The 13,786-nt window shown below is 37.6% G+C and overlaps 1 protein-coding gene across 2 annotated transcripts in view; it reads right to left on the bottom strand.

Moving 5' to 3' along the window:
• Positions 1–9,000, bottom strand: part of LOC126836611 (contactin-5-like) — a 39,975-nt gene extending 30,975 nt beyond the window's left edge. For both annotated transcript variants that reach the window (XM_050570171.1, XM_050570173.1), the window contains exon 1: positions 8,312–9,000. In XM_050570171.1, coding sequence (XP_050426128.1) covers positions 8,312–8,396 — 85 coding nt within the window. In that variant the 5' untranslated portion in view covers positions 8,397–9,000. The remainder of the gene's footprint in view (positions 1–8,311) is intronic.
• Positions 9,001–13,786: the final 4,786 nt, after the last annotated feature.

Raw genomic sequence — 13,786 nt, 5'->3', positions numbered from 1 at the left:
TGCGGGTGCTGTTAAAACCGCCACGTGCACTCGGGTAACAGTAATAATAATATTATTATGATTACAAGATTTCACCTGACGTATAGCCTCGGGAAAGGTTTGTACAAGACGTGTATATGGTAGTGAGACACACGTTCCACGGTTCCATAACGGCTTTGGACTTTGGGCAACCACCGGTTAGCCTACCAACTAGTACTATTATTATAACTAGTTAGGTGCACTACTAATATAATAATAATAATAATAAATAGCCGTAATAAACGTTTAATGTCCGGGTCGTTTGCATCCAATTATCGCGCGCCGACAGACGGGCATATAATTATTGCCATTATACAGGGTCGTGTAGTGTGTAATATAATAATAATATTACAAAAAGTATATCATGTACACACCTACATCAGCTATCCGTGTAACGAAAATATCGAAATTAAGTGATTTCGTGTTCGACTGGAGAACAATTTGTTTTTTTTTTTATTTCCAAAATAAGAAGAAGAAAAAAACCCGACGCTCGTTATAACGTTATTAGTAGGTAGGAGGTATCTCTTGGACTGCGGCGTACAGCACGTTATACCGCAGGTCTATAATATGGTTATTATTGGGTATACACTATTATTATTATTATTATACGATCATACGAGGACGGACACGGTAGCCATCACATCTGGCGTTTAAAAGCAAACAGAAGAAATGGAAAAAAACATTTATATATATATATACAGCCGGATATTGTAATTTGTCTGGAATCGATTCGGGCGAATGTAATTTCATTATCGAGAAAGAGAAAGACCGAGACGGAGAACGTTTAACGCCTTAGGGGCGCCACCCGAGCAATAACATCTTCACGGGCAAAGGGTAGGTCCCACGTGTGTGTCCGTGTGTTTATATGGAGATTGTAATCGTATGACATTATTATTACTATTATTATGCTTTAGCGTCTCGCCAAACCTATGTAGTCGGTGTATGGAAATAATAAATTCTCGGTTTTCGACCGATTCGAAATCCCGGGGCTTTTAAAAACCCCGTCAAGAGATCCGTTTTCAACGACAAAGTAAATGAAAGAATATTATTGCTTTTTTAGCTTCGATGCTGAGCTGAAAAGGTATTGGTTTTACGACGATTTTTTTTTTTTTTGTTGTGTTATTTATTCGTGTAGCAACGCTATAGATCACAAATCGTACCCGAAAGGTACCAAGTTGAGCCAAATGTTCATAAAAAGTTCACCCCACCTCGATTATAGTCGAGAAAAAAAATAGTGGAACTTTTTCTCTTTATTGCGCTTTTTTGAGGGTATAAAACATAAAATTTTCTCAAAAACCTATAGTCAAACTTGAGTGTTTATTGGAAAGTAACCCGCGACCATCCCGGCCGGCCCAATGTGCTCGGCCGTCCCCCTCAATTGTGTTATTTGTCTCTTTTGGTCCAAAAGTGAAACAACAATGATAACGACAACGGGTACGAGGTGGTATAAGGTACATCTTAAATATAGATTACCCGTGTACAAATTACTCGACTATTGTTTTCGAAGACCACCCGGCCGGGGAGACTTGGGGTTTTTGACACTATCCTCGCAGAGCGAACGACCGAGCTGGATAATATTCGAAAATTGTATTTATTATGCTTAAGAACCGGCACCGGCGGGAGAGGCGTTAATTGTTATACTACGGCATCTCGTGTACGACAACAATATAATAACAATAATTATAATATTATTATGTAGCGGTAATGTAACGTGATGTGTGCCCAGAGTACACACATAAACACACACAAACAAATACATAATCCCCCAATGGTGTACTTACACAAAAAAAAAAAAAAACTAAGGAATTGAACGTTATAGTCTTGGCGGTAGTTATTTTTCCAGAAAGAAAAAACCAACCATGGCCGAGAGACCGCCGTTGCACACCACACACACACACACACACACTTGGAAACATATTTCCGGCAGTAGACGACAGATATACGTTTTTAAATATAATACAAACACACACACACACACGCAGACAAAACTAGTAATAACAACAAAAAGAAACGTGGGCGGTTTTCTTCGACCGCATTAGAAGTAATAACCATCGTTTTTATAAAATACATTGTATATTAAATTTATATATATATATAGATTTATTAATATACCGGTGTTTTTTATTATTATTATTTTTTTATTTTTTAAATGATGAAGGTATTAGATGGTATAAGTAGACGAACACACTCACACGACCCAAGAAAAAACCAGTATACAATATTTTATTGAATAATATATTATTACACTACATTGTAGCCTAGCGTGCGAGTGTGTGTGTGTGTACTTGGACATATTATATTATATTTTTTTTTATTTTAATCATATTAACGCGTAATTGTTGTTGGGCACCATCGCTGCTATATAATAATTGATAATATTATGTGTTGTGTTTAATGTCAGCTGTATTAATATATATATATATATATATAATATATATGTATATATTTTTTTAATAAACGGTCGGATGACGTACACTAATATATATTCAAATTTTACGACCATTCGACCGATTAAACGCGTTTTGGCTGCTATTTTTTTTTTTATGCTCCTCTACATTTTTGAATTCTTAATTAATACTCCAATCGTGACCAATATCCGTTTGCCTATTCGGTACCGACCAACACCGGAATTCCACGTCGTGTATCCCATTACGTTACATTACATTACAAAGTGAAAACTGTTATTTTGTATTTTAGTTTGATTAAAAAAAAAAAAAAAACACCTTTTCGGTCTTTTGCTCGAAATAGGCCCTTCGTGCGAACGAAGGACGTCCTTCCCGCTTGTTTTACAGTAAGTGTACTCTATTTCAGTGTGACTAATTTGTTTATATTTTATTTTTAATAAAAGACTATTAAAAAATGTCAAGTCAAGAGGACGACGTCACGCCGCCTATATATAAACTTTATAAAATGTCTCGGCAGAGACACACATTCCGACTTAATGTAAATTTGAATATGGTGATATTTTTACTAAAAAATCACCCAGGTCCAGACCAATCCATGGGGAATCGCAGTAACTCCCCCCCCCCCGGACAACGCCTATGATATAAGGATATTTATTTAGCATCGGCCATAATGTATATGTATGCATCAAGTCAATGGTAATAATATTAATAGTAGTAATATAAATACATACAATATATTTTATAATCTGCGGGTAATGTTTACACGCCAGCAACAGCTTCGGCGCGGACTGATGTGTTTTTCTATTTTAAAACTATCTTCTTTCGCCACCGCCGCCTCACTGCTCGCAAGTATATGAATAATGAATGTATAATATTATATTGTGTATGCCATACTCCGTGCTAGGTATCGGTCAAGTCGAAACTGTACCTACATAGGTCCAGCCGTTGAACGGTTATTGTTTTGTCCGCGATATTTATTTCTAGAGATTTATCGCATATATATGAAGGTGTTATCATCATGTTATCATCACCTAGGTGCATTTTTCAATCTGAATACATAGTATATTGAGCCCAGCCGAGAACTATTAAGGTACGACGTCCGTGTACGAAGTTTTACTAAACACATTAAAACAATTATATATTGTAATAATTGTCGTCGACGGTCGTAGTTTCGAAGAGAGCCCGTGTAAAATAAAAAAAAAACCTCTAGATAACTAACACTAATGGGGGCCCTTTTTTTTTTTTTTTTTTTGTCTAATCCCCAGAATACACGCCTATGATATTATTATTATTATTATAATCGTATGCGCGACAACAATGACGGGCGAGAGAAATAGGAGCGGCGCGGTTGTTCGACTGTGATGTTGTGAAGTATGTGTGGTAGCAAGTAGTATTAACATTATTAGGTATGTGTATTATAGCTGCTCCCGGCTAGAGTGTGTGTGTGTGTGTGTCTGTTAAAAAATATAGGCCCGCGCTAGAATAATATATTACACATTATTATATTGTATTGTTGCGAGCAATAAAAAAAAAAAAAAAATACTAGAAGACGATCATACGGGCCTCGATGAATAATCGTGTGTTCATCATCGTACGTTTGAATAACCCAAGGACCGAGAGAAATATTATTGGAATTCCTCGGGCCGGAAATAAAATAAATATATTATAAAACTCGGTCTTTAGAGCTTCGCACGGGAAGCCGCCGTCCCATTGACCCCCTTGGCTTTCTCTATCGTCTGACTTTGATTTTTAACTGTTGTAGTGAATCGCACCTCAACCTGATCTATCTACTCCAAATCTAACCAAGCCTATCCAATCCGAATATAATCTAAATCTGACACATGCAAACGGAGGGTCGTGTTATAATTATTTTTTTTTCGTCCAAAGGGAGGCCACCGCCACACCCTCGCTTGGCTTGGTCGTGCACATTTTCCTGTGTCGTCGTCGTCGTCGCCGGCTGCAGTTGCTGTGCTGCTCGCCGGCATCGGACCAGATCCGCCGGAGATGTCTATTTTTAAACGCTCTAATACAAGTATATATTGTAAAAAAAAAAAAAAAAGAAATATACATATACACACATATAAATATAAATCATGTGCACCGTTTGTGTGGAGAGCGCGTGTTGCGTTCCCGCACAAGTCAAAAGAAATAGAAGGAAGAAAAAAAACCGCTGCCCGTAACTAATCATTGTTATAATATACACAGAGTATCAGTTAATCTGCCCGTCAATCACACGTGTCGAACCCTACAGCAATAGCAGAGGAGGTTGCTATAAGGGGGACGGCTTTTGGGGAAAATGTAATAAATCTCCCCAAGGCTAAGTGACTTTTGGTAAAATTCCAGGGAACCGACTGGAATTTCATTGAGGCCCCAAAAAAAAAAAATAAACAAAAAATCTACTCGACTATTTAGACAGTCATGGTTTTAAACAAATATAATTTTACGCCTAACCCGTTCGAGTTGATTTGGTCAATTCGGAAAATATGTATGTTAGTTAACCCGTGCAAATAGGCCTAGTACAAAATAGAATGCATATAGGCCGTCTGTAACGCTTCAGTTCCGCCAACACAACCTTGATCTCCTCACATAGCGTCAGTAAACAAAAACACAAAATATCTTCTGTAGTGTTTACAACCGATAAACCGTGGCAAAGTTTTCGGGAGGTCCTAATATAGATATTTTGGATGCTTAAACCAACGGTTGCACTTAACAAACACAGCTAATTATAACCGTTTCTGTCGAAGCCTTGGGCGCGTGTGCGCCTAACGTGGACGAGATACCGCCGCACTATCGGAGAAGGAATTTCGGTTGATACTTAACGAGATAACGGTGCGCGTTCTTATTTGTAACAATAACGATAAAAAGGGATACTTGGGCGGGTGGAAAAAGACGATAATATCGTTTGAAAACCGTTTTTGTACGAGTCATACGGGACACACGATGGCTCGGCGCGTTAGCGTGGTAATTAATCCCGGACAAATTGAGACACGCGGCGTTTGTTTGTTTGGTTAATTAGTTGTGTGTGTAGACGAGTCCACGGGTTGCGGTCGTCCAAACGCGATTAAAAAAATAAATAAAAAAAAGCGGTAGTTTTTTTAATGGTGACAATGGACGGGTCCCGGGGGAGGTCGCGACCCCGAAGAGTAGTGTATGGCTGAACAAAAAAAAAAAAAACAACAAAACGGTCTAACCAATAAACGGGGGAGGGGTTAATGATCTTTATATTATCAGAACGACCGGCTCTCTGTGAGTTTTTATTAATTGGTCGCGATGAATGATTAAGACGATATTAGTTTTCGAGACGGCGCACACAAACACATACCAGTTAATAAAAAAAAAAAAAACCACACATACCAGTCGACCACTGTGATGTAGTATTCGTTCCCGTACATCATACAGGACCGAATACACTAGGAACAGTACACGTGTAGTGAGCAGCATAGGCGTGGGCGGACTTTCTCGGCAGGTAAAGCTATTGCAAGAATAAGAAAAGAAAAAAAAGCCCAGGAGTTCCACCGGACCCGTGACCCGTGACTCGCATGAAGCGAAATAAAGAACTATAACTCTTTCTTGGGGAAAAGGCTAACATTTCCAACGGATGACCTTACGAAATAACAATGGTGAAAAAAAAACTATCAGAATAGTTTTAAAAAGCTATCGCGGGTTCAGAAGCACAACGAAAACGACATAATTGTAGAAGCTAAAACATGCAAACTGGAATTCGACTTTGTTCATTGCATTGTACGGTTAAAGATGTATTTAATAAAATACAATTATTGTGAGAGAGACTGAAGGGTCTAACAATGCGGGTTTTAACCAGCGAAAACTAGAGCGACAGTCGAAGGTCGTAATGCCCTCCCACGAAAAATCTTTGTATTATTATTGATCAAGTAATTGTTGAAATTTTCAGGCACCTTCTCACTAAAACAATTTTCGGTTGGTGTGGTTAGTAGAGGTTAGGTTGGTGGTTTTGGATGGGTTAGGTAAGTTTAGATTTGGTTTGGATAGATAAAAGTTAGGTTAGGTTAGCCTGTCGGTCGCGTTATAAACTCCAAATAAAATAGGTAAGTACACAATATAGATGGACAACGAAATGATAATCCAGAAATAATATCGCCATTTGTTACACATTAGCGTTGCCCGTCTATAATATGATCTATGATAACAATAAGTAGAATCAGAATTTGTAGTATTATTTTATCATAGGTATATTATATTGTTATCGAACAGCGGCGTGTGGTCACGGCTACTTACGAATTCACGGTCACGCGGTCACAGCATCCTCTACAGGTGTACTTACAACAATAATAATAATAATAATATGATCCTCGGTCGCCAACCGGGTCACATAGGTACACATCTGACATACCTTAACAACACACACACACACACAAAGGGAGCCGCTCGCACGCGGACCATATACTACACACTACGTGCGGGGGATGTGATATTTATTTTGGGCAACTCCGTTTTTTTTTTTTTTTTGGTTTTAGCCCCGAGCCGAGCCGCGTTTATTTTCATAATAATATATTAATAAACACACACACACGAGTGGGGTTTTATGCCCGTGAAAATGTTTTCTCGTAAGAAATCTCTAAAAATAACACACAACGAGGGTTCATTAATCAAACATTCCACCTCTGCTCGGGCACCCCGTCAGCGCCACCGCCGCCAGAGACGCTCGTTATTATTTAATTTTTGGGGAGGAGGAGGATACCACAGCGACAACGATGACGTCTCCCAAAGGGATTCGCACCCGTTAATCGATTGTACACGTTATTACCGCCGAGTATAGGTACACACACGGATGAGCACGTATACTTGCGGTATGGAAAAATAATAATAATATGCGACACGCGGTTGTCATAGACGGTTAACGGTCGACCGAACCCCGTTTACAGATTGCTGCTGCGGGCCACCCTTTTCCACCCCGGTGTTACTTTTTGCCCGAAATGACCGATTCCCATTTTTAAGGGCGACGACCGTGTGTAGATTTTTATTGCTATCCGAGTTCGGGGCCTGTACAATATTATCATTGTGCACGATACAGTATACAGTCGAGCTGTACACGTTATATTATATTATTACACATATATATATATATATATATATATATGCCGTGCCTGTATGTACGGCAATAATTTACCCGCAAACTACTGTCGGATGTCGGTTCAACGGCGTGTGACCCGCGGTGGGTTTTTTGACTATTATTTTTTGGGGGGGGGGGGCGGATCGAGCAAATTGTCATAGATGGCCGATCGCGTACACCGTACGGCTAATAAAATAAAACATATTAAGTACCTGTATTATTATTATTATAATAGCCGGCGTTATATTATTATTATTATTACTATACTACTAGGTAGGTAGGTAGGTAGATACGATTTATCGTTTAACGGCGTTTGCGCTTTGTAAACAGATAACGGCCCACGATAACATCCCTACGCGCAATTAAATGTTTACATGTAATATTATAACAATGTATGTATAATAAACCGGGCGAAATTCGATAATATAACGGTCTAGTATAGTAGGTAAATATTATATTGATAATATAATATATATATATATATAGGTGGTAACGGAATACAACTCCCCGTCAAAAGGGCGGGTGAGGGGGGGTGTAGGTTATTTTGATTTTTCGGAAAAACAACACCACCGGGCTGCTCTCGGCTGCTGTCGCCGATAAGGATATCGTTGTTATACCTATATTATTATATACTTTGTAATATACTGTTACTGGGGCACCGGTGGTATCGGGTTGCTGCCACTCGGGACACGCGGTGATAAATGGCGCGGGGATACCTAGGTGTACGTTATTCGTAGGTAGCCTTTTTTAATATTTTAACATAATATATTATTACAATATATTTTTTTATCAAACTCACCTCTGTCGACGGCCACCAGGGCAAACAGCACGGTCAAACACACGAACAAGCCGAAAGCCGACTGGGGTTTTTTACCGGAGCGCATTTTTGGCGGACTTGGTGTACTCGGTAGGTATAATAATAATAATAATATTATTGTTGTCGGTGTCGAGTGGTCGTCGTGCACCTCCTGTACAATATATAATGGTGTTCTTTTTTTTTTTTTTTATTCTTCTTCTTTCTTCCCGGCCGGCAGCAGCTGCTTCGCGGTACTAAAAACTGTATCAGCTGCCGGTACGGTATCTACACCGTCGGCGCGCGGCGACTGCTAGCAAGTAGACCCGCGCGTGTGTGCCCGTTGACTGGATTTTGGTACTCGAAGACAATTTCCCAAGCCGATGTATGTGTGTGTGTGTGTGTGTGATTTTCTTCTTCTTCGATAATCCTCCACGGCGGGGCACGTGTGTGCGCGGTTAGGTAGCCGAAGACACACGACGGGTCGACGGACTAACGGAAAAAATCGCAAAAAAAAAAAACAAAATTATACTATACGGAAACGAAAAGTATTTTATTGTTTTTTTTATGGCACGATTAACAGACGGACAATAAGAAATGAAAAAAAATTAAAAATCAATCGTAACGGCGGCGGTTTACCGGCGACGACGGTACAGACACTCACAACAGACAGACCGCGACTCGTCGACGGCGTTCTACTACTAACCGACTGTGTGTGCACAGCAAGCCGACCGGCTAAACGAACAGCGCTGCCAGTCGTTTTATTATTATTATTTTTTTTTTTTTATTTTCCAAACGCGCACTGTCGAGTGGTATTTTATAATATACATATACATATATATATATATATATGTGTGTATATGTATATTGTAAATGGCAAAGAGGGCGCAGCTGACTTGCCGTCGCCGGCCGGCCGGCGCCCGGACAAAACGAACCTCCTCCCCCCCGCCCCACTTCGCCACTCGCATTACAACGGTCGTCTTCCCTAGGCCCCGACACCCCCTCCCGCCCCCCTTGCCCACACACACTTTTGACTTTTCCCGCCGTGGTAAATCACCCGCGCGTACAGCCGGACCGTGTATACTGTATAGTGTTGTGTGTGTGTGTGTTTGACGACGAGAACGGACCGAATCGAAAAGGGGAAAGGCCGGGGCACGAGGCACGGTACACATCAATCATCCCTTGGCCGGCCAACCGCCCCACCGTCGTCGCCGTTGTCATATTTTTCAACAAAAAAAAAAGTACCTAATAATTATTATTGTCATTGTCGTGTACCTACACATTGCAACGGTCGGCCGATTTTTGTAGTTTTGCCGCCGACAATCCGAGGGCGAAAGATTATGTGTAGTGTGCAGTGTTGAACAACTTAGAAAATAAAGTATTTTTTTTTTACATATAAAGTGGTCACACTGTCGCTCGCCATTCTTGATCGCTTCGTTACCGTGTACAACTGCAGTGGCGTAGTTATGAGGGGGGGATGATGGGGATAGATCCCCCCAGAGCCTTTTTTTTTCGTGTTAGATGTATGATACAAGTAAAATAAAAACATAATACCTTTAACCTACCGAGTCCTTATCTTGGTTTTCACATTGTACCTATCATACAGCTCCGAAATCAGCTCTTCAAGCTCTAACTGAGTGTGATGATCAAATGTTTCCCAATTTATTTAAAATTATAAACACATTTTATGCACATTGCCAGTATCAACCACCAAACCTAAGCGGATGTTTTCCACTCTAAAAAGAATAAAGACATATTTGAGAAACACCATGTGTGAAGTAAGAACAAAAAATGCTAACATTTTTTATGCATTGTGATTAAATAATTGTCAATACATTTTAATAATAATTAACTATTATTTATTTTAAAACAGGATAGAGCTATGCTGGCAGTTCATAAAAATATAGAACTAGATACTGAGAAAATAATAGATGAGCTAGCCAAAAAACCTAGAAAAATAGATCTAATTTTATAAATAAATTATGACCCCTCTAATAAAGTTAATTTGTTTCAAATGTTCAATGTATTTTATGTTATAAAATATTTAACTGTGTACAGAAGTATATTAAAAAAAAATGTAAACTTGAATAAGGGGTGGGGGTCGTGCCCCCCCCCCTCTACTCAAAAATTCATCTATTCCCCCCCAGAACAAAATCATAACTACGCCACCGTGTACAACGCGTTGTATAATGTTACAGCTATCAATATTTTTACTCTGTATGGTATTATACGGTATTTCTATACTTACATCACTGATGTAACATCATCAGTTGTGTATAAATATAATTTTAACATCAACGAGAACCCCATCCAAAAGTCATTGTTTACATTAGGCGTCCTCTCTGATTTAATCTACTTTATCAACCACCCCTTCCCCCCTATTGTTGACACCGTTCCAGGCGTTTAATTGAAAGTGATTTTATTACCCAGCCTATTTGTCCTTGTGATCACCGATCTATTCGTTTGCTCTAACTTTCGGTTTAAATTTGTGAACGAGCTAGATCAACGCCTAAGTGACTGTAATAATGCTATTGTCTTAGTGGACGTCTCATATCTTGTCATAAATCTTTTTTATTATAGGCGGTTTATCCCTAAAATCTCTTAGAAAGATATTTTTTTCTGTTTAGATGAAAAAACAAGTTTTAAATCGCTGTCGAGGATGTAGTGATAGTCCGAAAAACAAATTACCTTTAACTAATTCGTTAACTAATAATCACTCATCACAGCTTAACCTTTTAGTTAATATTTTGCACACAATTGCCTATACTTAACTCTCTTTAATAAATAGTGGGTACGACGTCCTCTTAACTTCTTCGGTTTTTATTTCCTCCTATACTAATTATCTTATTCACAATTGTTCCTATTTAAAGGCATTACTTAAACACTATCGACATTTTAAAAATAATAGTAGCTTGCTTTAATCTGAGTTTCAATACGATGAAATCTTCACGATAAATCCTAATTTAAACCAAATTCTTTATGCTCTTCCAAAAACTCTTAAAATAATAATTACAATAATAAATCGACTTTTATTTTATGAGTAATCCCTTTTTATTCCAAATGGGTTGTATTTTATAAAGGAAAAACATATTAGCGTTGCACCCGAATGGAATTGTTATCTTATAATCGAAAATAGTTCAACTAACAACTTATTCTTATACAATATTTATAGCGGGCATAACTGGGAGTCGCGCCAATAGCAAGAATAATGTAATAGAATAGTGAAAAAAAAGCGATAAAAATGTAATAGTAAAACTGATTGGGCTTAAAAACAAACCGTGTAATTAAACAGAATCGTTTCACTTCTACTAAACAGGATAGCGTTGGAAATCATTGACTTTTATTACATAGGCTATTTATCATCTGCTTGTTCCCATTGCCATCAAAGCCGGAGCGACATAAGACTGTAACGATTTTGCTCGAGTGGAGTTGATTGAAATGTTATTAGTTTAATTGCAATTTCAATAAATGATTTATATATAGTTAGCGGGTAATTAACTTACTTAATGAGTCTCACTGCTCAATTTTTTCTGTGTATTTAAAAAAAAACGTGTCTGTTTTTGTGTGACGTCCGTGTCTACAAGAACGCCGAATAAAGAAAGCCTAGTGGTATTTTATTTTATATAATAACAATTGCTAATAGTACTATAATAGTAGTCTATTTTCATTATATAGATAGGTACACGCCTGTATTACAACATGGCGCCAAAACAATTATTATCGACTTAATAATTAATAACATATACCTAATGACTTTGTAAATTTACTTTTTTATAAAACAAAAACAATACCTACAATTATTTTATAGTTTTAATTTCGATTTCGCTATTCACTCAAGTTCACACATTCTTTACCACTACTCCATTGAACTATTTGGAGTTTTTAATCAAGGTTTTTATTTTTTTTTTTGTTTTAAATGGCTGCGGTAAATTTATCAACGGGTATCGAAAATGCGTTATTTTTCATTAGATGGTCGTATTTAATATCTTCACGCGTGTGTCTGGATTTAACTCACACAACGACACACGATATTATTGCATTTTACAAAATAGGTGTACACGTATAATGTAGTTAATACGATTCGTAGTAATATAATATTGTGTGAAGAAAAAAAAAAAGAAGAATACTTTGGCTCATTTATGACAGTATCGAATGGCACAGACTTGGTGATCGGATTAGTTCTCAGTTTGAGACGAGCACCTGTTGTTACAGCACAACGACTACTGTCTGAAACTATACTGCTCTGTTCGACCGAGTTTACATAATAATAATATTATGGTTATTGAGTTAACATAGCTGTTATTCGGACAATGAAGAGATATTATCATACCCAGAGGGTACATAAATAATTAGCCTACTAGACCCTGGTACTTCAGCAAAGTTTGTGGGGTTCATTATCCTAGATTAGACAAGTAATCTATACCTAATCCCACTGTAATCGATTTTACCCACCTGTGTATTTTAAAAATCAATAATACAACAAAAGAGCGGATTTTCACATACATATTTTGATCATATTTTTTTTTTCATTAAACAAGTATGTACCTATTATTTTTAAAAGTGGCTGTTTTAAAAGTTGTGTTGACATTTTATTAAAAAAAAAGGTTTGGTATTTAGAGAAATTGTTTTTAACATTTCAATTAAACATTTTGTTAGTATCTTTCAGGAATAAAATGTTTTGTAATTTCAATATTGTATATTACCTCTCAAAGAAATAGCGTGCAATAATAATTTGTCTCTTTGCTGATTTTAGGTTTTTACATATCGATTGGCTTTATACGGTAGCTCTGCGGGAATGGAAAATGTAGACATTTTATTGGCGCAGAGAATTTGTAGGGAAAAAAAATTATTATTTTCAATGTCTGAGGTTGTTTTTAGGTTTGAGTTTTGTTTTTTTTTTTTACACAAATTTTACCGGGTTTTCAATGGGGTATTTTAAGGTTTTATTGGAACTTTTTAAACCCTTGAAATCCGCTGTCTGTATTGGAGCTGACACTGATGATCGCAATTAAAGAGTTGTGTACGTTTCCAGCTGTTGATATTGATTATTATTTGTTTATTCGATTCGCAATTAATAATAATAATGTTCGTGCAGGCAATACTAATATATGTACTTAATAATAATCTTGTAGTACACGACGAGAGCAATAACAATAACATAATATTTGTATTGTTAATGTCTGATGTGTAATGCACATTCGGATAACCACAATACCCGTGTTGTAGTCTGGTGTAGTAGGTCGTTTAGGTTTCCCTTAAATTCCCGTCATATCGTCGCCGGTAATGGCCCATTACACGAGCTTTATGGGACCGATATTGCCTTAATCGCCTTAATAAAAAGAAACCGTCTACTTTACCCGCGGCTATAATATGTACTGGAATTACCTGGTGTTATTGTTCGTATTATTAAAAGCCGTTCGATTGTCTTTTTATCGTTCCATTCAATCAACACAATGCACTGTGACTAGATTTGTCGCGGTT

Source organism: Adelges cooleyi, unplaced genomic scaffold, assembly GCF_023614345.1.
Source record: "Adelges cooleyi isolate 19-005CV unplaced genomic scaffold, UGA_ACOO_1.1 ACOO_flye_CR_arks_rails_tigmint_CR_PRNA_247, whole genome shotgun sequence".
In the NCBI taxonomy this organism is placed as follows: Eukaryota; Metazoa; Arthropoda; class Insecta; order Hemiptera; family Adelgidae; genus Adelges; species Adelges cooleyi.
The sequence above is the reverse complement of the archived record's forward strand: the minus strand, read 5'-3'. Positions and strand labels throughout refer to the sequence as shown.